The sequence below is a fragment of the Lampetra fluviatilis genome, chromosome 2 (genome assembly GCF_964198595.1).
Source record: "Lampetra fluviatilis chromosome 2, kcLamFluv1.1, whole genome shotgun sequence".
Taxonomy (NCBI): Eukaryota; Metazoa; Chordata; class Hyperoartia; order Petromyzontiformes; family Petromyzontidae; genus Lampetra; species Lampetra fluviatilis.
The window spans coordinates 9,881,788-9,906,899 of record NC_136276.1 but is presented as its reverse complement, the minus strand read 5'-3'; the positions used below and the strand labels follow the sequence as shown (position 1 = coordinate 9,906,899).

Below are 25,112 nucleotides of genomic sequence, written 5' to 3'. Positions count from 1 at the left end.
TAGGAGAAGCGCTAACGGTAGGGGTTGAGTTCTGGTTGGATAGGGTTAGGGGGCTGTTTGGCTCGTGTAGTTAGCGTGAGGGCTAGGATTAAATTGGCTTATCTGTTTGCTTGCAGTGCTAGATTTTAGTCAGCTTATATGATTATGGTCAGGGCTGATATTAATATTACTCGTTTGATTATGGTTCGGGCTAATATTTTTGTTGGCAAGAATAGTTAGGAATTATGATAAAATCTACATCGACCCACAGCGAACATTGTGTCGTTATCCTGGAAATTAATATTACACGGTGATAAACTTTTGTTTCTTAATTTGTTCTTTTGTTTTAGAAAAATCAGAGGCCCGACAGCGAGAGATGCCAGAACAAGAAGTACGAAAACTGAAAGACCACTATGAGATACTTGAAGAGATCGGAAGGTGGGCCATCACTCGGGATGATGCAGCGAGGCCGATGCCACGCATTTGTGTCATGCAATTGTCCCTTAGCCAGGATTCTTTCTCTGTAATCCACCTCATCCCCTGTGTCCTCCCGACTACTGTGTCCCCCTGACCTCACGTGCCATCTAACCTGCATGTTGCCTTGTGAACTCTTGTACCCTCTCCAACCCTCTGTGAACCCACTGGTTTCTTCTGAACTCCTGTTATAACCGTGACCCCTGTTGTAACTCTGACCCTCTTCTCTATGTTGCCACTGAGCCCTGTCTGCACTCTCTACTCTTGGCCCCAGCCCCTCACCCCTTCATGCTCCCACTTGGATCCTCACGCTTTTTCTGACCCCTGCCATGCCCCCACTGTGGTCCGTTTGACTCCCTCTGCTCCCCGGTGCTGCCCTTGTGCTGCCCTCCACTCTCCTGCCCTCTTGCTGACCCCCTACGCTCTCTGACACTCGTACCCCCTCCCTTACCTGCCCATGACCAGAGCGCTCCTCAGCACCCCCGTGTGTGTCCTCCCCTGACCCCATACACATCTCCCCATTGCCCAACCCCCGTCAGGAGAGACACTGAGCACCACGAACGTGTGCTTGGCTGGGTTGGGTAGGGGGGGGGGATCTTCCTGTGCGGCCCCTCGGGCCCTGACCCCCGGTGCCCAGTCCCTGACCCCTGTGCGGCCTCTGACCCCCCCTCCCCCCCACGTAGGGGAGCCTTCGGCTCAGTGCGCCGCGTGCGTGCGCTTAGCGGCGGGGGGTCTCCCTGCGCCGCCAAGTCGCTGCCCCGGGGTCGCGCGCGGCGCGAGGCCGCGGAGCGCGAGCTGCGCGTGGCGGCACGGCTCGCGCACGAGCGCGTCGTGTGCTTGCACGACGCCTTCCGCTCGCGGCGCCGCGTCATCATCGTCATGGAGCTGTATCCTCTGTCGGTCCACCGATCGGGTCACTCTGGTCAAGGGGTCGGTCGATTCGTCATCCATCGGTCACTCGTCAAGAAAGTGTTTTTTGCACGCATTTGCAGTTGACTTTGCTCGGTCGGTGTTAGCCGTTGAGGGTGTGATCGGTTAGTCGGTGGCCCCTGCATCGTTCCCGTTCCATTGCAGTTTGCACTGATGCCGACTTTATTGAGGGGCGATATTGGCACGTAAATTGATGATTGATTGATAACACGTTGATAAATTACTTCAATTATTTATTTATCCTTAATCTGTCACTCATTCAGTTACTTATCAATCACGCGTCAGTCACCTATCATGTTACTTTCTCAGTATCGAATTACTCACCTTGAATTCATAATTTCGTATTCTTTGGGTCTTTCTGTAACGTCACGTAGATAGTTCAAAGAAAATACTACGACGTTTCGATCACAACACAAGCGATCTCTTGTGTTGTGATGTGATCGAAACGTCATAGTATTTTCTTTGAACCATCTACGGTGACTTTACCGAAATACCCAAAGAATATTAATTCCTGCAGTCACGAAAGCTTTAAGTCAAGATTCATCATTTTGATCGCGGTCTGCCTTCAATACATGCCCTTGGCATATATTCTCTGTATTGTTGTCACAGTTGCGTCCGTCCGTCGTGATGGTGTTGTAGACAAATGAGAGCTGCCCTTAACGACCGCTTCACAGGTGTTCGAATGAGGAGCTGTTGGACAGGCTGGTGAAGAAACCAGCGCTGTCTGAACATCAGGCCAGTGGGAGGACACGAGCCATTATGATCACACAAACACACACGTCTCTTGCGATGGTGTGACGTTAAAAACACTGCTCGCCTGGTGATGATTTGTATTTATGTTTTTTTTTCCCCATGTAGGTGAAGATGTACATCAAGCAGATCCTGGAGGCCATCAGCTATCTGCACTCTATCAACATACTCCACCTGGACATCGAGGTGAGGCACAGGTTTGGAAATGGAACGTCTGTTGCAGAAAGAGATTTAATTTGTCGCGTGAATGTCGCACAATTTATTTTTTTACGTCACTCAAAAAGCCCAATGTATAAATTATGAACACTTTAAATCGACATAATTAAACTTAAATCTTGACTGACAGCTTTCGTGACTGCAGGAATTAATATTATTTGGGTCTTTCGGTAAAGTCACGTAGATAGGTTCAAAGAAAATAACAAAAAACTACGACGTTTCGATCGCAACACAAGCATTTGATGAACGCTTGTGTTGCGATCCTATCTACGTGACTTTACCGAAAGACCCAAAGAATAATTAAACTTGACAGCTTTCTAACTCCTGTAGAACATTATTATCATTTACATCTGCCTTGGTGTGATGGTTTGCACGCTGGACTTACAATCCAGTGGTCTTTGGTTCGATCTCCCGCCGCGACATGTGAAGCAGCAACACGGTAATTGCGTTTGACAGAGTGCCCTTTGCGCTGAGGATTCTCAGATTGCTTTGCAGGAGTTAAGATAATTTAAAATCATCTCATCTCAAACATTTGAAAGGGCGCCCTTTCAGACAGCACCATTTAAAATGAGGCATGAAGTAACTCAGGACTAGGGCCGGAAAGATGGTATTATTCTACCAGTAGGGAGCAATGATTGATGTGTGATATCAATTTAATAATTTGCAAAAAAATCCTTATAATTTGGACCATGACCCCAGCACACTATAGCCTTCTCGTTTCAAATGATGTCAGGGGAGCATTATCATCCACTGTAAAGCACATGGCGTGTATTTATATGATTAGTACACCCACAATGTTAATGAGGGTGGCATGCCAAATTCACACCGAGAACTTCTGCAACAAGTCGTGAATGCACTCCCGCTGGGCCACCCAGAATAAAAAGTCAGTACACCACAGTCGACCCGCAAGTCGGGTGTGGTGGGGTAAAGTATGGATGCTCCCACCTATTCCAAGATGAACATGGAAGAATTGGCCAACGATACCCTTGAGATGGACTCTCTTGAGCTCTCAGTTGGAGGTCCTTCTGCCTGCAGTGGCATGAGTGGGCAATTGGATTCGGCTGCGATACAATTTCCACATGGTAAGCCACTTCGTTCAGCGATCATTTGTGGCCAGGTCGCTTCTGAAAAATAGCTACATAGCTCAGTGGGTCTTACTTGGTAATATAAAATTGTTTAGTGTCTAGTTTTATAGTTTAGTTAAAAACATTTTTAGTTTCATAGTTTGTAGTTTTTACAATTTACTTTCTCTGCATCCTAGGTCTTCCTTGCACACCAGACTTCCGTCTCAATGGGCTGTTACCTGGTTATACATTCACATGTTCCTACGTCTGTATGTCCCCCCATGACAGCCGTCCAACATCCTGATGGCCGATACTGGGAAGGACGACATCAAGATAAGCGACTTTGGCTTCGCCCAGGAGGTGGTGCCTGGCTCCCCACAGTACAGCGAGTTCGGAACGCCTGAGTTCGTGTCCCCAGAGGTGGCGCGCCACAGCCCCGTGTACAAGGCCTCCGACATCTGGTGCCTCTCGCACCCACGTGTGTCTTCGTCATCATGAGCCATGATATAGGGGTCAAAGGGTTTGGGGGGGTGATGGGGGGAAGTAAAAGTTCTGGGCAAAGGTACCAAATGTCCCGATTTGGCCAAGGGGCAGTCGCAGTTTCAGAAAGATTGTCCCGGTGTTCCCCAGAAAGGATTGGCGAAAATCTGGATTCTGTCCAAGTTTAAAATGTTCTGGCCTCATGGTTGGCTGATGATATTGGCAAAGGGCGGGGCTCCCTAAGTAGTAGCCATTATATATCCACTGCAGTGAAGGCCTCCCCACACGGTGTTGATCATGGGTGTTGTTTGACCACACATTACTACACTGGTCAATATGGGTTTGGTGAAGTTATGGAGAGCCCAGGACCAGTTCTGTAGTGGCCTAGAATGGAACTCCGGTCACCAGGTTCACGTATGTATGTTGAACTTCTTTCGCACCGTATGTAGCCAATGCTGATAATCAGAGGTGCGGGACAGACCGCAGTGCAATAAGCACTGTGCCAATGCTCTTTTAAAATGTTAAAATATGAATCGTGTTGTTTACATATACATTGATCAACCAAAACACCAACGCGAAGTAAAATTTTCTAACGCACGTTGTGTCTTTACTCATCAGGCCTGTAGGTGTCATTACGTACGTGTGGTAAGTACTCATAAATTACATTCACCAGCACCACACATAAAATATATATACGTAACATCAGCCAGCTCAATATATCAAATTAACGCTGATGGTGCTGGAAGTTGATGGTGGCTATGGTAGTTGATGGCGGTAACTACGTTACTCCCCGCGCGTCGCCGCAGCCTCAGCGGACTCTCTCCATTCCTGGGCGAGAACGACCGAGCGACGTTGCTCAATGTCACGCGCAAGACGCTGAACTTCGACGAGCGCACGGCGGCGATCACGAGCCGCGAGGCGCAGGACTTCATCTCCAGAGTGCTCGTGCAGGACATCGGGTGAGCGTCACTCAGCGGACGGGACGGGGATGGGGGTTATAGATTGTTTGGGCCTGGAGGGTATGATGGGGGGGAGAGATAAAAGTTCTGGGCAAACGTACCAAATGTCCAGTTTTGACCGGCGGGCAGTGCAGGTTTCAGAAAGGCTGTCTCGGTGTTCCCCTAAAGGATTTGCAAAAATCTGGATTCTGTCCCAGTTCAAAATGTTCCGGCCTCATGCTGCTCATGATACGAGCAAAGAGTAGGGCTGGTTGCGGCGTGGGTGGGGCCTGTGGAGAGTGGGCGAGAGGTGAGCATCAGAATGAGCGAGGGAACTCGCAGGGGTAGCGCTTGACTGGGTGTGGTTACGTGAAAGTGGGTGTGGTCACGTGAAAGCGGGCATGGTCACGTGAAAGTGGGTGGGGCTGGCAGACAGAGGGGCTGTCAACTCAAGAAACGTGTCCAGGTTGAGACTCCCAGAAATATGGTCGCCTCAGTTATGCATCGATTTAGGGGTTTAAATTGTAATTAGAAGAGGAAACGCCTTGAAATCAAAGTGTGTATTCATGCTTTGTAAACTCTACTCTCTTTCTTGTTCAGTATTGCTAGCATGGAACTTTTGCACAAGTGAGTAGCATTCTTACAAAGGCGGAATGCATATTGCCTATTTACATTCGGTCGTCTTCGAGGTTAATTATTGAAGTATGTGTTGCTTATTTGAGTCAACATATTTGCAAGTAGATTATGCAGGTTCAAAAGAAAACATTTAACGAACTCAAGACCATGAGAAATATATTTCAATTTGTTTAGGTTTTTTTTTTCTTCTTCACATTATTGCATGGAGCAAGCAGTGAATGTGACAGAAGGATTAAGATTTTGTGCTCGTAACGAGTGGGTTAAACATCATATTCCCAAGAGGAAACCTAGTTACTGTCAATTTGAGGAAGCAACGAAATTTTCTTTGGGTTATCCAGTCGAAGCTGATAACGCATACAGATGAATTGATAACTCTAAGCTGAAGAGTGAAGACCGAGCCCAACGGCTCACCGCCTTATATAGCAACTCCCCCCCCCGAGGGGTGGGGCGTGGGGGATCACAGCGCCGTTACAGCCCCCCAGGGCTAACCGATGCGGACGTGGATGTAGGCACCCTTCCGCGTAACCACCCGTTGTGTGTTTGTTCGCCTTCCCGTAACACCCCTACATCACCCGAACAGGATGGCAAACGTGTAGTGATAACAATGATGCACCCGTGCTGGGCTCCCATGGCAGCAGCTCTCCAGGGAAGCTGCTTGCACTGCGAGCGCATTCCTGTTTCTCATCGGGTCTCTATGCCGAGTCTCTGGGTCTCTGTGTGAGTCCATGGGTCTCTATGTGAGAAGCCGCTGCCAGCGCGCTTCAGTCCACCTGCAAACGTCACACGAGGCTGGCAAACTCGGGGCGGAGTTCGTAGCCTCCTTAACCTGGAGCCGTGAGCAGACTCTGATGGCCGCTCGCGGATGTTTGCACGTGGTCACGCTGCTGCCACCTGATTGTATTTATCGCAGGCGGAGGCCACTGGCTGACGATTGCCTCAAGCACCCGTGGTTCAAGGTAAGAGCGCTTCGCAAAAGCTGAGAAGCACTACCAACACCTCGCTATGGCCACGATTACGTGGGGTGGCTCATGAGACTTCATGAGCATTACGCATGTGACGATGCATCGATTCGTCAATAAAAAATCCATTCTCATTCTCACGCCGCGGACACCAAATTGTGCGTGTGAGGATTGTTTGTGATTTAATGCAATGAGGTGAATATAACTGTACAAATAAATAAAATACCTATATACGACCCTAAACAAGAACAATAGATCGAGTCTACCCAGTGATGGAGTGACTCCTTTTAAGTCTGATGAGCGTACGGGATGACTCATAGAGCCAAACTACAGCAGCTCTTAATGCCCGCACTGAAACTAATGCCGTGGCTTTACTCTGGCACGGTATGTTGCACATCACTGGATGGAGTTGGTGTTATTGTCCATGGAGCTACGTGACTTCTAATGGTGCGATGTGTATTATCCTCATCGTCCACAGAGCTTCACGACTTTACGAGGAGTCACAAACATCAGCACGGATCGACTCAAATTCTTCCTGTCCCGCCGAAGGCTGCAGGTGAGCGTGTGTGTGCAGTATGTGCTGAGGAAATAAAAGGCGTGAACTCTAGTGTGGATAAAGTCCTCTTGAAATAGTTCTGTGATATAACCTTCTCAGGGCATTCTCAAACATATTATGATTTACTACTAGCTGTAGTGTTCCGATTGAAAAATGGCTGCCTCGTGACCTGATACTGAGTGCAAAATTGGAATGTAATTGGGTAAGAAGTAAACAAAAATCCCAGCGATTCTTCTACGGTTAGGCTGCTCCCTGCCAAAGCAATTTATCAATTTCTATCACTCGATTCTACTCGGGCAAATTAACTTCACCCCATTGCTGGCAGGGAGACTCAGCCTTGCTGCCGTGCCACGTGTGTGTGTGTACGAGCAGCGCTCCCTGGTGCGCTACAAGTCGGCCGTGGTGCTGCGCTCCATCCCCGAGATGCTGTCGGGCCACGTCGCCCCGCGCGTCTCCCGCCGCACGGCCAAGCAACTTCGAGATGCCACTGCTTCCTCCTCCTTCTCCTCCTCCTCGTCTTCCTCGTCCGGAGAGGAAGACCCAGGTGGTTCCGAAAGCTCGAATGGATTAGGTTTGGACGCACTGCGTCCAGCTTTTTCGGCTCGGAGCCAGGACGATAGTAGGGGCTCCTCCGCTCGGGAGACCTTGGGCTCTGACACGGAGCCCGCTGTGCTCGGTCGACTCGGGGCGGTGGCGCAACGGAACGGGGAGTGCGGCAGCAAGGAAGCGGCGATGGAATGGGGACTGCAGTCGTTTTCGGAGCGCAGAGCGGCTCAGAGAGGCGTGATCCAAAGGACCAACTCGGCCGACGCAGCCTTTCAGGATGGCCGGGCTTCTGCCTCACAGTACCTGAAGCCGCACCTGAGCAAGTCGGCATCCTTGGAGCTCCCACCAAGAAGCCGGAGCCCTGGTTTGATGCTTCAAGGCCCTCCCTCTGAGAGCTCCACGGAAAGCAGGGGGCCCCTGGAACTGGTGAAAGATCGACCCTCGACGTTCCTGGCGGAGAGTCCGCTGGTGGCGCCGAGGGGGTCCTTCGTGAGGGAGGTTCACCAGCGCAGCTCGAGTGACCCTGCCGGGAGCACGCGACTTGAACGGGGAGCGTCGTCCTCTGAGGACATCGCATCGGGCAGGAAACCGGAGGTGTTCCGGTCGTCTGGCAGTATCCCAGTCGGCAGGGAGCCTGCGCTGACAAGGCAGCTCGCGTTCGAGCAACGAGGGCAGTCCTCAGCCACGCCAACCGCATTGGACGCGATGCTGCGAAATCAGCAGGGGGGAAGCGCGCTCGATGAAGACCCGAGGAAAACAACGGTGGTGGCAACGGACAATGAAAGGTGCCTACGGCAGCAAAAGGCCGAGCCCACCATCACGCAGAGCTCGCAAAGCTCAGTCGCTCAGAATGGCAGAGGCCGGCAGCTGCAGACGGCGGCAGCGACAAGGCTGCCGCAGTTCACGGGAAAAACCCCGGAGCCCGGGGGCTTGGTCGTGCCGAAACCTCAAGCGACGGAGGCGCGGACATCACAGGCAGCGGATAACGGTGCTCCCTGGGTGACGAGGACCACGGGTGGAGGAGAGGTCGAGTCGACAAATACGAATCCACTTCTAAACGGATCAAAGCCTCAGACGGTCGGGCGTTACGCTCACCTGCTCAACGCAGCGTCGACCGATGGCAGTGTGAGGGAAATGGCGAAACGCTTCTCAAACAACGGCAGCACGACGAGGCCACAGCTCGCGCCGAGAGACGAGGGGCTGGGGCAACGACCCGGGAATGTGCGCGCCGGATCGCTGAGTGCGCCAAAGCAATCCGTGTCTCAGACTAAGGCGGAACTTCTGGTGGCAGAGGCGCCAGTGACCCAGGTGCTCTACCGGCAGCTCCAGCAGAGCTCTCCCGACGGGTCCATGCTCAGCAACGCGGCATCTCGAGAAGGGGACAGGAGCATCTCTGACACGGCTATGGCGAGCAAAGAGCAGCTGATGAGGACTCGGGAACCCGCGGAGGAGCCCGGGAGCCTCGTGAAGCGACTGTCGCAGCGGTTCAAGAGGTCCCCGTCGACCGAGCGAAAGTCCACAGAGGGCACAGAGTCGAGGGAAAGTGAGGGCAGGAGTAAGACCCCCACCATGATGCAGAAGTTTTCCTCGAGACTCAAACGGATCGGCTCCACTGAGAAGATCGAGTCAGAGCACAAGCTTGGGGAGGCCCCGGCCACCGAGGGGCAGCAGGCGGCCAGGGACCGGGACGAGGGGCGGGACGTGGCAGCGGCGGCAGAGGGCAGCGACGGCCCGATGGGTCGCACATCGTCACCGGCGATGGCCCTGCGAAGGAGGATCGAGGCGACGGTGTCCGGCCTGTCCCTGCGCTCGGGACGCAGCCGCTCCGAGGACCGGGCGGGCGGCGGCGACGCGCAAGCCGCACGGCGCAGGGCGTTTGGCGAGACGCGCGCGGGCAGCCTCGACGCGGCCACGGACGACGCGGACGAGCCGACGGGCCCGGGGCGCGCCGCTTCGGAGTGGACGCCCCTGCGCAGGACGGGGTCGGAGGGCGCATCCCTGCGCGAGCTGTCCGGGGACGAGGGCATGCGCACGTTGTCGCGCGGCGTCAAGCCGCCCCCGTCCCCCTCCAGCAGCTCCATGCGCTCGGTGACCAGCGCCAGCACGGATACTGGTAACGAATGGCACGCGCTGTTGTACGCACAGACGCATGCCACGTGCACAGCAAACGCGTGCACGCACGAATGTGAGCACGTGCTTTCACATGCACGCGCGCACACGTTGACGTACCCCACATTCTTGCATACAGACAAACAAAACAAATGCATAGGCACACACACAAAGACAAAGATCCCCTTTATAGCCTTAATATACTTTTTGGGGCAAGTACTGATAGAGATCATCTATGAAGGCCGGCACGGCAAACGAGAGGGTGAGTAGCCAGCACCACGCCCGACCGCCTTTGTCTCCCCAATGGCGATGTTTACATATTGCACCAGGTACTCATTTGAGGCTGAGTTGGCCTAGGAGAGGCCCAGGACCAGTACAGATAATCGTCACGTGTTTCTGGCCGTGAGCGGGAATCAAACTCGGGTGACTGGGTTCGTAGCACAACGCACTCAGGGCTACGCTACCACTTCCCAAATGCGCACACGCACACACACTCGCACGCTCTCTCGCACATGTTCGCAAAGACCCATACGCACAATTTCACGCACACACAAACACATGCCCGTGCGCGACCTTGAAATTTCCGTGTGGATCTGCCTTCTCAACGTTTGCCGTTGGCAGAGGAGCCGGAGCGGCGCTCTCGCTGGGACCGCTGGGGCGCGAGCCGGCTGAACCGGCGCGACCGGAGCCTCTCGCCGCATCAAGACTCGGGCAGCAGCTCGCGTGACAGCCTCGCCTCCGTGTCCCGGGAGAACCCGGCGCCTGCCGCGCGGCTCTCCGGCTTCAAAGAGTCCGTGCGGCGATCGCTGCGCTCCTCCGGTGCGAATCGTCGATGTCCTTCGTCTTCTCTCTGTTCCTCAGCTTTACTTCACTTGTGCTGTCGGTGTCGTGTGATGGGCGCCACGGTGGCGAGGTGTTAACTACCCCGCCTGGTATTGCCGCCTTCCTTCTACCCACAACTATTGCATGGTTGATACGCAACCGCCAAGGTCTGCCCATACAATAAGACCCTGTAACAGATCACTGCCTTCCCCCACAATTCGGTGAACCATCACGAATCAGGGTGACTGCTTGATTTGGGATCCCGTTATATTTCTGGCTCGCATTGCATTTGCTTCATTATCCTTAATTTGTATATTTGCATATAATTTGCATCATCGTCAAACATGGTACTAACACTGAGCCGCACACACTATAGTTGGAGGCAATATGTTTAATAAACACACTGTACCCATATTAGCTGTACCCATATTAGCTGCAGCTAATTCGGCTGTGACGGTCCCACCTGATGACGGAGACTTGTGTTGCCTCCGAAACGTCGTGAATTTTATTTTTGTTTTGTTTTATTTTACTTTCATTAATTTTAATGTTTTTACCTACGTGACTTTACCGAAAAAACCTGAGAATATGAATCATTGCAGTCACGAAAGCTTCAAATCTAGAACACTGTACCCACTTCGGGTCCTATAGCTCGGTGTAGCTATACTCTCGCTATGTGCGTGCGAGTGAACCCTAGCGAACGGGCCAGTCAGCACGGACGCCGTCTGACCCACGATCCCCAGCTAAGGTTCAACCGACGAACAGGGAGCGAAGAGCGAAGAGTCCCAGCACGATCCCCACAAACGAACCCCGATCCCTCTCTGGGCTCCCCCTTTATCCCGCTGCTGGTGGCCTTGCTCCGCCCTCGGCCACGCCCCCTGCTGTATCAAGTCAGGAGCTCCCGGCTCCCGGCCACGTGTACCTCAAACCTCCTATGGCGGTTCCCGGCGCTCAGCGGCACTCCAGAATCAGTGGCTGGCACTACAGCATAGTGACCCTACTTGTCACTACACATGTAACAATGCATGTAGCACCAGCGCACGAACTGACTATATGCATAAATCATAATACAACAGTACAATAAAAAAACGCACCATTCGTGTGCTGATGGCAAAATTATCTATCTTCATCAACAAATCGATGTATTGTTATGGGACGATTGCGCTATCCTACCACGTGGCTAAAACACGCGTGTCACGTGCAGCGATCGCGAAGAACGTTCATTGAGCAGGCGTGTGCCACAGAGAGCCTGCCGGCGTTCACCGTGAAGCTCAAGGACGAGCTGCTGGTGGAGGGGGAGCCTGTGACTCTGTGCTGCAGCCCGGCTGGGAGTCCTGCCCCCACCATCTCGTGGCTCAAGGGTACGACTGTGCCCCTCCCCCCTATACTTGCACCGTGGTGTCCTCGCTTCTCATTCACCGCATTCTAAATGCATCCTAAATGTGGAGTAGCCAAAGTTACCCATGTGGGGTAGCCAAGGGGAGCCATGCAGGCTCTGAATTGAGGGGGTGCCGCATTGCAGCTCGCTCTTACCCATTGCAGCTCGCTCTTACCCATTGCAGCTTGCTCTTACCCTACCCCCTGTGCTCCTCTCTGTGCCCCCCTCTGTGCTCTGTGGTGGCCACGGCCGCCGGAGCAGACAGGAAGCTGCTGGAGCCGGATGAGCGCGTGCGGCTGGCCGGGTCAGCGGACGGGCGGCAGCTGCTCACGATCGTGCGGGCCGGCATGGCCGACGCGGGAGTCTACGAGTGCATGGCCGTCAACTCCCTCGGCATCGCCACCACCTCCTGCACTCTCGCTCGTGCCGGTACCTCCCTAGTCAGCCACCACCTCCTGCATGCTCGCTCGTGCTAGTAGCGCCACCGCAAGCAACAGATCTAACCTTAACTAACGAGCCAACTAGTGACCAGTACTATCTCTACAATTCATCATAACCTCAGCTTCGTGGGAGCACCACAGAGCCGTGTTTTGACAACATTCTCGTCGCGGGTCCAGTGATTTCACCACAGGCCCTGGTTGTTATCTTCAAATGCCAACAATGCCTTATGAGACCTGCTTTAAGTTGCATATAGCAAATGCGTGTGTGTGTGGGCCATTCAATGTTCTCTCCTTGTTTACCTAGGTGTTCTCGAATGCCGTACATTTTACCAGTGCACGTGTAGACAGACACATCTAATAGTCGATTTGACACGTCGTGGGGAAGTCACAGCCTGTGGCTGCTCCTCCCTCCCCTTGTATTCTTCCCTGCCTCTGTCCCCCACTCCCTACCTGCGTCTCCCTCTCCGTGCCCATGTTTCCCTTCATGCCTTTGTCTCCCTCTCCCTCTCGGTGTGTCAGAGCCTCCAAGCTGGACGGGGGCGGCCCCCGAGGTGCCGCAGGTGTTTGAGAGCGGCGCCCTCGTGGTGTGGAAGCCAATGCAGGCGCGCACGCCGCTCACGTACTGCCTCGAGATGCAAGCCGGTAGCTAAATCCCTGCGTGCCGCGATCAGAGACGACGCCACAACCCCCCCCCCCCCCCGTAGGGCGCTGTGCAGACAGGGGGAAGGGAACCCCAAAATACAGAGACATGGACAGAGACATTGACGGATACACGGAGAGGACGCACACACACATACATACAGAGGGTGAGAGAGAGACACACACACGGAGAGACATGGACAGAGACACAGAGAGACATTTTCTCGGGGACACTTTACAAAGTCCGCCAGGTTGACGAGGACTCATTCGCTGGTAACATTACACCACTCGCTATGCCAGTGCCCCCATCTTACCTTCATTGACGTGCTGCCTGTGATGCTTGCACCACCGCAGGCCCAGGGGAGCCTTGGCAGGAGGTGGCAAGCGGCCTCTCGGACACGTACCACCACGTGGGTGGCCTGTGCCAGGGCCTCGCCTACCGCTTCAGGGTGGCGTGCGCCACGCGCGTTGGCAAGGGCCGCGGCAGCCCCGCTTCGGAGCCCGCGCTCATCCCTGGAGGTGCGTGGAGACGGTGCCGGCGATGTGGCCAATGTCCTTTGACGAGTTCCCTCCAGTCTTCTCTTCGATGCGATGGCGCTGCGTGAGATCTTTCCACCTGCTCCTGTCCTGCACCAGCTTCGAAACTTCCTTTTACTATATGTAGCCAGGACTTAATTTCTCGCTCGCTATCTCCTGGAAAACTGTCAGCCCTGAGGCATTTTGAGAGTGCATGATTTCTGCCCTCCCAAAAATGCCTCGACTCTGGCGATGAGACGTCGAAACCGGTCCAGAGTTTGCTTGCATTGAACCAATGCTGCTGCGGAATTATGCTCGGACAAAAGGCCTGGTGGTTGGGGGGGGGGAATGTAAAATATACTTGCATTTTGTATGTGCAGGGACAGATATACGAAGGAGTTAAATTGTCCGCTTTTTAAAAATACATTTTGGTTTGGGCAGGTGCAACAATTCCGTCACTAGGTGGCGCGCGCGTTCAACGTGAGCCTGATTCTGGCTGCACCACGGGGCGGGTGTGCGGCGAGTTTAAACCGGGTCTCGCCATACATCTTCAGGTCGCGCTTTGGGAGTGACGGCGAGGTCCCGTCGTGACACCGCGGGGCCACCGGCAACTGTGGCGACCACGCAGGGCCACCCACAGGCCCCTTACACCTTCCTGGAGGAGAAGGCCAGGTACTGGTGTCGCATAATCACGTACCAACCTCATCATCAGCCACGAGCAATGCACTGCTGGATCAAAGCTTCCCCACATTGCTCGTGATGAAGCTTTTTTTGTGTTTAGTTTGTGATTTATCACCGCACCTCCGATTAGCACGGTTGGCTGCGTACAGTGCGAAAGCTGATCAACATGCATACATTGCACACCATCGCTCGCGGTCTTGCAATGCCATGATGCATCACACTCTTGCACATGAGCTCGTCTCGTCGTTTCACCTGAGTGCTCATTATCTCCTTGGGTGTGTCACACGACGGTGGCAGAGTGGGTGGGATCTCAGAGGTAGCTCTGTGGCATCCGCTTCAGCGCCCACATTCTGCGAGAGATCCAAATAGATTTTTCGTCTCGTGACATCGCGCCGAAAGCGCAACCGGCATAGAATTATGGGACAAGCCAAAAAAAAATACACAAAAAAATGTTTTCCCCCGTTGAACTGTTTGAACGACGCGGCAGGGGCCGGTTCGGAGTGATCCGGGTGTGCCGCGAGAACGCCACGGGCCGCGCGTTCGCAGCCAAGGTGCTGGCCGCGGCGGACGAGGAGAGCCGAGCCTTGGCGCGCGCCGAGTTCGATGCCCTGCGCTCGCTGAGCCACGAGCACGTGCTGGCCGTGCACGAGGCGTTCGTCACGCCGCGCCACGTCGTGCTCGTCACCGAGCTCGTCGGCGGCAACGAGCTGCTGCAGCACCTGTGCGAGAGGCGAGTGTGGACACGCGCCGGGGGGCGGTCAAGTGTGCGTGGGTTTGTCGCAATCTGAATATTTACTTGCGCTGGAGGAATCCGATGAGCTACACAGCTCTTTTTCATGGACGGTCAGCAGGAGGCGGGTCATTTCCACGTGGCCAACCGCGGTGGTTTCCTGCTGTTCCTGGAGGAGCCCTAAGGTGTTGGGGAGGGGGTGGGTAGTGTCTCCTGGAGCCACCAAGTGGGGTTCGGCCTGAAGACGTCAGGGATGCCTGTTCCCCCGGGGGTCTCCGGTGCTTGCTTCTTGTGGTGATTTCCCTGTGGTTATTTGGTCAGGTAATTGAGGTGGAGGGGTGACCAGCCCCACGCCTCAAGGTGCACCTCGTCTGGCACTTAGTGGTAAAAGGCGGTTGTTATCGTTGTGGGTTTGGGGAGTGGTAGTGGAGTGGTGAGCGCACTTCATTGCAAAACCGGCAACACCAGTCCGATTCCCGCTCACGGCCAATACCTAAACCGGTCCTGGGCCTCTCCTAAGTCGCCTCAGCCTTACATGAGTACCTGGTGTGGTGTGTTGAGTACCTGGTGCGGTGTGTACACATCAGCGCTGAAGGCGGTTGGGTATGGTGATGACCACCCACCCCCTCGAATGCTGTGCCGTTCGAAGTAGTTGATCACTAACAGTTTTAAAGCTATATGGGGGATCTTTTTTACGTCTGCGTGCATGGCTACGTCAATGTTTGTGTACATATGTTTCTGTGTGTGTGCATTCAGATCTCTATGCATGTGTATTCGTGTGCCTGTCTCTCTATGTGCATTTGTGTCCGTATGTATGTGCACGTGCTTGGCACTGTCCATGTGTGGGTGCATGTGTCTCCCTTTGTGATGTGTGTCTCTGTCTGGCTATGTCTGCGTGTGCACATATCACAGTACCACACTTTGTGTGTGTCTACGTGTGTCTATGCGTGTGTGTTTAACACAAACTGTAATGACAGCTCCCCCCCCTCCCTCCTTTCCCTGATCCTGTCCCGCTCACAACTAAATTCCATTCCCGGTCTGAAGAGGTACAGAGGTACGTCCGCTCTGGGTAAAAACACGTGCCTCGACCCTCCCGTGACAGGGTTGCGTACTCCGAGGAGGACCTGGTGCTGCTGCTAAGCCAGCTGGCACGCGCGCTGGAGCACGTGCACGGGCGCGGCCTGCTGCACTTGGACGTGTGCCCCGCCAACGTCGTCGTGAGCCCCGCGCGCATCCTCAAACTCATCGACTTCGGCAGCACACGGAAAGTCGCCGCACTGGGGACAGGGGGCAACAGCGGGAGCAGCGGCACCCTGGAGTACAGCGGTGGGTGGCGGGGTGCCTGAGTGGCTGAGTAGATGGGTCGCTGAGTAGATGGGTAGCTGGGTGGCTGAGTGGCTGAGTAGATGGGTGGCTGAGTGGCTGAGTAGATGGGTGGCTGAGTGGCTGAGTAGATGGGTGGCTGAGTGGCTGAGTAGATGGGTGGCTGAGTGGCTGAGTAGATGGGTGGCTGAGTGGCTGAGTAGATGGGTGGCTGAGTGGCTGAGTAGATGGGTGGCTGAGTGGCTGAGTAGATGGGTGGCTGAGTGGCTGAGTAGATGGGCGGCTGAGTAGATGGGTGGCTGAGTGGCTGAGTAGATGGGTGGCTGAGTGGCTGAGTAGATGGGTGGCTGAGTGGTTGAGTGGCTGAGTAGATGGGTGGCTGAGTGGCTGAGTAGATCGGTGGCTGGGTGGCTGAGTAGATGGGTGGCTGAGTGGCTGAGTAGATGGGTGGCTGAGTGGCTGAGTAGATGGGTGGCTGAGTAGATGGGTGGCTGGGTGGCTGAGTGGCTGAGTAGATGGGTGGCTGGGTGACTGAGTAGATGGGTGGCTGAGTAGATGGGTGGTGGCTGAGTAGATGGGTGGCTGGGTGGCTGAGTACAAGACTAACAACGGAATGGCAGCCAAAGGATCACGTCTGAGATGATGCCCACCACGGAGATGGAGCAATGAACCCCTCTCTAGTGCAGGAGCTAGATGGATTGTTGCATCACAAGACTGTGCGAAATTGCCATGTCTTGAGAAGGCTGTCATCCAGCAGACGATGATGATGATAAAATCTTTGGTACCTCAAGTGGGACTGACATTTTTTCTCTGGGTCCTGTAACTATTGTGGTTTTACTGCTCTCTCTTCCCTACCCTGATCCCATTTGTACCACCCCACCACCTTCCTCTGCCTCCAGCCCCGGAGGTGATAAAGGGAGGGCCGTTCAGCACCCCTGCGGATATTTGGGGTCTGGGCGTCATCACATTTATCGTGTACGTACCACACAGCAACCCACAATGCGGCCCTAACCTCCAACTCGCATCCGTAAGTGAGAGTGACTCGGATAACCCTGGAGAGTTTATAAAATACTCAATCAGCGATAGGGCTGTGGCAGGGTCTGGGCGAGATGTTTATTGTCTGGGTTGCCTTTTTTACGTGCAAAATCCATGATGCTGCTGCTGCTATGTACGCCACACAAGCTGCAACCGACGTTGGTGGGACCCGGAGTGTGCTGTGCTTTACCGGTGCCCACTGCTGTGTGTGGGTGCTCCGTGCGGACGGCAGACTCAGCGGCGGGCATCCATTCCTCGCGCCGAACGTCGAGCAGACGTGCGCCAACATTCGCAGGGCAGAGGTCAACTTCGGCAGCTGCTACTCGAAGGTGTCGAGGAACGCGGTGCTCTTCCTCAAGAACATACTCCTCCTAAACCCCGTGTGAGTCACGAGTGGCTGCCCGTGTGCGTTCATATGCGTGCATAGCCCTTTTGTCAATCCACTGCCGGATGAGTGGATCAGGGTCGTGGGGGTTAATAGACCCTACTTGGCCGCGCTGATCAGTGCGGGTTGGTGAAGGCGAGCGAGCGTAAACGTGCGAATGCATGAGTTACGTCAGCTTGTTGTCAGCAGAGGGCAGTGCAGCAGAGCCCATTGTGTTCCTGTACTTTCTGTGCTCCAACGTGTTTGCTCTCCGCCTTTACCGTGCGGCAGGCTTGAAGTGTCGACAAAACAACCCCCACGACGCGGCGCGCCGCGGAGAGGCCCCCGTCGAGCTCTGGGCCGACAAGAGTGCAGCGTGTGTACAACGGTGCATTGTCGCTGTGTTGCAGGAGCCGCCCCACCTCGCCCGAGTGCCTGGCAGCGCCGTGGCTGCAGGATGACCCCGTGAGTCGCTCGCGTCGCTCCTCGTTGCTTTTCCCGTCCCGGGCGCTCCGCACCTTCATTCGTGCGGAGGAGGAGCGGCGGCGCCGTGTCGCCACGCGGCAGAATGTGGGGCCCACGGCGGCCCAGGCTCAGGGCCACAGGAAGGAGCTACAGAACCAAGACCAGGACCTGTAGGGCACGTCTCGGGATCTCCAGAGTCTATAGCAGGATCTCTAATGCCATAAACCAGGACATCCAGAATCTGGACCAGGATCTCGAGAGTCTGTGACCTCTAGAGCAGAGACTGGGATCTCTAGTGCCTCGACCAAGACCTACAGAGCATAGACCAGTACCTCTAGAACATAGACGAAGACCGCTAGAGTCTAGCCCAGCATTTCTAAAGCCTAAACCAGGACCTCTGGAGTCTAGACTCGAGTGCTGGATGAAGGAACTCTGCGTGGCACGGGTTGCACGGTGTGGTTGTGGGGGAGCTGCGCAGCGCCGCTGGGGAGCTTGATCGGCAGGGATCGCCCCTTTGCCCTCGCAGTGACACCCCCCCCTCCCCGCACCCTGCCCCAAAACGCGCCTTAATGTGGGGCCGCCCGTAAAGGGGGGACCTCCTTTCAGCATCAGCTCTGCAGCACAAACCGCATGCTGTCGTGAATAGCAGTCAAGTAAGGGGCCATCCATTCAGTATGTACGCATGGAGGGGGGTTAACCCAAATGCGTACGCTTGCGTAGGGGGGGGTCTACTCACAATGTACGTACGCATAGGAAACGGGGGGGGGGGGGGTGAAGCCTCGATAATAATTTGTCTACATTGGCCTTCAAATGAGTTAGATAGTCCGGCAGTGGACTATCCGTTTGCTTAAACACGTTAATATTATTAATCCTTGATCGTTTCTGCGTGGATTAAATATCGGCCGTTCTATAGGATTCGGGTGGTGGGGGGGGGTGTGTAAAAAGTCCGCGGGCCTACAGGGAAGGGGCGAGGGGTCAAGTTTTGGCAGATTTTTGCGTAACTACTCAATGGATGGCCCGCAACGATTCACCAACCCCCCACCCACCCATCCCCCCCCCACCCATCCCCCCCCCCCACTCATCCCCCCCTTGCTAATTCAATTGTCTTGACAAGTTTTTATATCTAGTTTTTACTATATATATATTTCCCCCCCCCCCCCCCCCGTCTCATTCGTAACAGTTCCGTTCGCACATTTAGCTTGAATGTACCATTCGCATATCATTTGCATACGGCTTTTACAAACCGTGATGTAATTCTCACGTGCACGACTCGAGGTGCATCGCGAGCGTAAACGTCGGTTTTAACCGATGAATCGGCGCACCATTACATGCCCTGAGCTGTTAGTCCACCCAGGGGGGATTATTTGGAGCGGGAGCAACTCCTGGAAAGTGCCGACTGCCCCGCTCGCTCTTGCCGACGCTCTCACTGCCCCGCGATGGAGAATACGCCGAGCGATATTTTTTGTCACACAGGCAGCTGCCAAAACACTGCAGCTTCCACGAGGCTGTCAAAAAACATAGCCACGTCTGGTTAGCTCCCCTGCAACGAGCAGGAATCTTTGGACAAGGCTACTGCTCCCCTCAATTCTCAAGAATAATAGCGGAGGGGCATGATGCCACATTTTTACACGGGTATTCATACACCCTCGACCCGCCAACAACAATGATTCACATTTTCTCCTCCACCCACATCAGCCGCTAATCCCCGCGTTGTGCAGAGAGAGCCATGAACGCACGCACTGCGTGCTTAGCCCGCAACATGTGCCTTTTAAGGGAATTTTGTTACTGATCCTTTACACATCTGGGTGGAGCGGTGGCAAAGCGGTTTGTGCACCATGCTATAAACTCGGCAACCTAAGTTCAATCCCCGGCCATGATCGACATGGGTTGCGAGATATATCTGTACAGATCCTGCCTGCCCCCCCCCCCCACCATCTCAACCTTGCACCAACCAGCACCGGCACTGACCAGCGTAGTGAAGTATGGTCAAACAACATCCATAACTGACATGGCATGGCCTGAAATTATTACACATTTGAAGTGTGTACATGGTTGTCATGAAGTACATTTTAAAGTTTAGTCTAAAGCAGTAATTGCTGTGTTCATACTCCTACTACTACGGGAATTGTGTGATCGGCGTGCTGGACGGGCGGTGGGGTGTTACGTGTTCGTTTAAATCAGGGGTGGGGAACGTCCGGCCCGAGGGCCGTATGAGGCCCGCGAAATCATTTAGTCTGGCCCTGCCAAGGCAACCGCAGGCGGGACTCGAAATTCAATAAATCTCGGAGCAAACCTGGAAAAGCATTTGCGAGTAGCAACATCATCAATACCAGCTAACATCACGCGCCTCGCCAAAGAGAAGCAGTTCCAGCCATCACATTAAGGGTGAGTTAATTAAATGTTTGACCAAATATAACGGACTAATTTTTAAGTTGATAATTTTGTATGGCCCGCGAATAATGTTATAAATATTCAAATGGCCCTTGGCAGAAAAAAGGTTCCCCGCCCCTGATTTAAAGAGACAGCCGTGGCCTGGCGGGCATCACCGTTTCGGCGTCTGTCACGATGGGTGGGGGATTTCTCTTCCACTGGGACACATGCCGGCTATGGGCGGTGCTGGTTAAATACAGAGACGTGCTTGTAGCGCAGAGGTGAATGTTCAGCCGCCCACCGTAGATTGCCAAGGGCAGGGCCAGATTTGGGAAGGGGGGGGGTGGAGATTTATCCAGGGCCCAAAACTCCAGAGGGGCCCACGAACATATATCGTTACAATTTTCTATGAACAAAAAAAAGGACTGTTTATTGATAGTATTGTTTTAAAATGAAGGATATAAACAATATTGCCTTCATTAAGGTGGTATTTTTGGCGATATTGTGTCTGTACGTGGAGGAGCGGGGGCGGTCTTTTCTGCTCGAGCGTCCCAGAGGCAAAGATGCCTAAATCCAGCCCTGGCCAAGCGTGGTGCCACAAGATGAAGGCTGTGTACAATTAGCGTGTTTTAATGAACGTGCGTGACGCTTGTTATTCCAAGAAAAGCGATAATTTGCTGAAGAACTAAAGGGTTTTGGAATAACCTTTGTATAATTGTGTAATATAAAAAAAAACGTGCTGCTGTTTTAAAGCAATGTGAATAAAATTAGTAGAAAAAAGCATACAAAATAAATACATGTTTTAATTATGTTGGAAGCAAAAGGGAACAAGCATTATATTTCGCTCGTGACGGGTTCATCATGAAAGGTAAGGAACGCAAACGAGCAACGAGGCATCACTCATCTCCGATAGCAGCCCCAAGCCAGTTTGGGAATTCTACATTCATGTGGCAGTGGCCAGCCTCACCATATAATAAAACATTCATGACGAACTGGGAGTTTATTTGGTTCATGGGCTGGGTTGAGGTCCAACATGGAATATGAAAATCATAAACTTCCGAATTAACAAGCCAAGGGCTTCGACCACAGCACTACCGAGATGGCTGTGGCAGGATGACGAGCTGCGTCGATGTCTGGGTGGCATTTCAGACTGCGTCACACCTGGCGAAAGAGGTGTGGACCCTATGATGCAAGGGATGAAATAAAGACCCCAGTCCAATGCCCTCCCCCCCTATTCATAACCCGGCGCCTGGGCCTTCCCGCCCGTAGGCTCCGGTGTATTTGCACTGCCTGCAAACCTTTGCACGGAGCGGCGCTCACGTTGAGAATGTAACGCTTCATTGTCTATTTATCTCGTGCATCGTGACCTTTTCTTTCACAGCTGCTTCAAAGTCTCTTGAGAGGAGGCGGGCTCCATGAACAATTGAGGTTGCCTGAAAAGCTGGTTGCTATTTGCTGCTGCCAAATTGGCCGTTCATTTACCATTCCCCTCAAAAGTCTTTGTTCGAGAGCAGCTTACGAATGAGGCAGACTCACTCATCATTTGTTTTGTCTGAGTGATGATTAAATCCTATCAGTGCACGGTTGTACATGTTAAATATTATCTGTAGCTGCTGCATACTAGATTGAGAAAATGTATAAACGGAGGGGAGTGCAGTGAATAGTGCACTGCTCTGCCTTATGAACCCAGCGACCTGTGTTTTATTGGCCATGGCTTGAGTGGTGATATCTGATCCAGTCCTGGGTGCCCCTCTACCTTCTCCAACCTGTAAGCAATACTGATAATAATGGTAAAGTATGGTCAAACAAACCTCCAGCATGGAGATGGCTTCATCTTGCAGAGCATTGACAAGATACGGTCAAGAAAAATGCATGTATGAACGACTAATTATTTAAGCTCGCCATAAATTAATGCCACTTTAATTCCAGTCACCAAGTTGCAACGCTGTCTGTGCAGCATATAAAGATATACATCTAATATCCATGCACAGGTCACTTCTGAGAAGAAAACTTCAAGACTCACGAGTTAGAAAAACAATGGATTTTTTATGTTACTTAAAATGCCTTTCCCATTGTTGATACAGATATGTTGTACAGACTCAAAAACAAAATTTCTGTGCATAAGTAACCAGTGAGACAAAGGCACATTAACGGGCATCTGTATTACAAAATAAATCCAGAAACATTAGTACCAACTTAAAAACAACCCAGAAAAAAATGCTATTGTATTACCCACAAAGGTTAATACAAAAATATGCCATCCAATTTGTACTTAAAAAAAAAATAAAAAAGTGAAAAATCAACATGTAAATCATTTAGCCTCATCTGCATCACAATTGCAATGGCAGTTGAAGACTTACTTCTGTCCCGCTGTTCCCTTTTTGACAATGCAATCAGCATGGATGCACGGGGAGCAAACAAGCAAAACACAGATCAATCAAGCTAAGGAATGTAAGGCTATGCACTCGGATACATTACGATCCAGCCTTTAACGTATAACACTTACACGTGCACACGTGATTATGTAACACGCGGCGAGTCCAACTCGGAGAGAAAAATTAAAGGATTCTACGTTATTGAGCATTCCTATTCCAATGTTCCCATTCTGACAATACATCCCTTGTGCTACAGGTATCCCTCGATTTACAAACCTTGGATTTACGAAATTGTCACTTTTTGATTCACGAAATCGAATTTCCATGAAATTAATAAAAATTCATTCGGCACGCGCCATGAAATCAAACAAAAAACACCCGGGAGCTGCGTCATCCATCCACGGCAGTGTCACGTGATACCTACAGTGCAACAGCAATGCCGCCACATCACCTTTTTAGTCATTCATTCTTTGAGAGTTCCCTGAAAAGGTTAATTATTTTTGCTTAAAATGTATTAATCGTTTTAATATGTATGTTACCATTGTTGTATTGTGAAAAGTGATATGTGTATATTTTTAGGTTATGAGTAAGTTGGAATGACTGTCGGAAACACATCCCAAATTTTTTGTATTGAATGAATGGGAAAAGCCATTCCGATTTACGGAATTTCGTTTTGCGCGTTTCTTGAGCGCATCCCTTTCGTAAATAGAGGGGTACCTGTAATATGTGTGTGTACTGTATATATCTAAACTTCGATAAGTAGAGGTAACATTCAGAGGTGTGGACTCGAGTCATGTGACTTGGACTCGAGTCAGACTCGAGTCATGAATTTGATGACTTGCGACTCGACTTGGACTTGCATAACAATGACTTTGTCCCACCTATGAGATGTGGACTCGAGTCATGTGACTTGGACTCGAGTCAGACTCGAGTCATGAATTTGATGACTTGCGACTCGACTTGGACTTGCATAACAATGACTTTGTCCCACCTCTGGTAACATTATATTCCGTGGATCAGTGCAGTTCATGATACACTGCACTTTCAATCAGAGCACGACGATGCTGAGACACTTCACTTCGTGATGCGATTTGGATAGTGGACACTTTGTATCGTGATGTGATGCGGAAAGAATTGGCATAAAATTGTGAAAAATTACGAAACTAACACAAAGAAAACAAGCGCACGACATCCATAACCCCACTGGTTCAACTGCTGGATGTTTGTCACTGCAACGACTAAAATGTTTTATCAAACTGCTTCGGCTGGCTGTAAAACATATAGCGATGTGCAAGCAGTGGGAATATGTGAGGAGTACTCTACACCTATCAGAACTGTTAGCCGTGGGAAAATGTGATCTTGAAATCGCTGTGCTTTTGATATGAATTTTTTAAACGATGAGGTTCAATTTCACCAATGCAGGAAAATAAATCGTAACAGCAGCAGGTTTAACTATAGCACCTACCCATGAGATTATTCAAGCTAATTGAAATAACCCAGCTGTCATCTAACTTATAACAGCTTATTTTTTTATACTTCAAAATGTAAACCTTTTACTTTTTTATGTGGTGTGCAAAACAACTAAATAGCTATACCAAGTGCAGGAATGCAAGGGATATTATTACATGGAGAGAAATTGGCCCTAATTGACATACAGTAGAAGCTGGATATAAATCACACCTTAAAAGGAACACATGCTTACATTCAACTGGTGATGGGAGGCAAAGGGTGACTTCTGATACAAGCACGACTTCGAATATGAGCACAGCTGGCATTGCTCCTAAATAATGGTCTAATATATTCAGCTTCTCCTGTATACAGATTCAAAGGCTCTCAATAAAACATTGAAGACTACATGATATGACTGTAACAAGCGAGAGGGGGCACACGATGGCAGCCATGAAGCCAATGCAGTAACGCAAGTACGTTACTTTCCCTAAGGCTTCACGCCGACCCAGCACGCACACTCATCCTCTTCACGCCCTGTGCGCCTCTAGTCATGGGCATTCTGCACCTTTGCGATCTCCTGCAGGGGACGGGGGTGGGAACAGAAAATTAATCAGCGTTCATAGTCACATTGCGATGCTGCCGTGGTGCGATGGTTAGCGCAATGGACTTGCAATGCAGAGATTGCCTGTTCGATTATATCTCCCAACAGTATAAATTGGGAATGTCAGTATGTCGGCAAGTTTGCGTGTGGTTGGACAAAGTGTGGCCAGTGTGGAAGAGTAGACCAAATACCCTGCAGGTGTAACTTTTCTGTCAGTGGTGCGAGTAATTGCAGGGCTGTACCTTCACCACCTTTCATTGCCACAAAGAGTAACAACATCTTCTGGTAAC

General features: G+C 52.0%; 2 protein-coding genes across 4 annotated transcripts in view; one reads left to right on the top strand and one right to left on the bottom strand.

Annotated features, from left to right (window-relative positions):
• The window catches only part of LOC144937770 (striated muscle preferentially expressed protein kinase-like), a 39,741-nt gene extending 21,469 nt beyond the window's left edge, over positions 1–18,272 (top strand). Inside the window, exons 14-34 of the mRNA XM_078865212.1 lie at positions 330–417; positions 1,137–1,340; positions 2,058–2,118; positions 2,242–2,319; positions 3,702–3,874; positions 4,512–4,538; positions 4,700–4,852; positions 6,378–6,423; positions 6,905–6,982; positions 7,355–9,641; positions 10,259–10,456; positions 11,701–11,817; positions 12,096–12,263; positions 12,794–12,916; positions 13,268–13,432; positions 13,984–14,101; positions 14,598–14,840; positions 15,943–16,166; positions 17,063–17,138; positions 17,431–17,580; positions 17,973–18,272. Coding sequence (XP_078721338.1) covers positions 330–417; positions 1,137–1,340; positions 2,058–2,118; positions 2,242–2,319; positions 3,702–3,874; positions 4,512–4,538; positions 4,700–4,852; positions 6,378–6,423; positions 6,905–6,982; positions 7,355–9,641; positions 10,259–10,456; positions 11,701–11,817; positions 12,096–12,263; positions 12,794–12,916; positions 13,268–13,432; positions 13,984–14,101; positions 14,598–14,840; positions 15,943–16,166; positions 17,063–17,138; positions 17,431–17,580; positions 17,973–18,201 — 5,006 coding nt within the window. The 3' untranslated portion in view covers positions 18,202–18,272. The remainder of the gene's footprint in view (positions 1–329; positions 418–1,136; positions 1,341–2,057; positions 2,119–2,241; positions 2,320–3,701; positions 3,875–4,511; positions 4,539–4,699; positions 4,853–6,377; positions 6,424–6,904; positions 6,983–7,354; positions 9,642–10,258; positions 10,457–11,700; positions 11,818–12,095; positions 12,264–12,793; positions 12,917–13,267; positions 13,433–13,983; positions 14,102–14,597; positions 14,841–15,942; positions 16,167–17,062; positions 17,139–17,430; positions 17,581–17,972) is intronic.
• A 4,268-nt stretch (positions 18,273–22,540) lies between these two features.
• Positions 22,541–25,112, bottom strand: part of LOC144941972 (guanylate kinase-like) — a 174,514-nt gene continuing 171,942 nt past the window's right edge. For all 3 annotated transcript variants that reach the window (XM_078868557.1, XM_078868547.1, XM_078868565.1), the window contains one exon: positions 22,541–24,798. In XM_078868557.1, the coding sequence (XP_078724683.1) occupies positions 24,766–24,798 (33 nt within the window). In that variant the 3' untranslated portion in view covers positions 22,541–24,765. The remainder of the gene's footprint in view (positions 24,799–25,112) is intronic.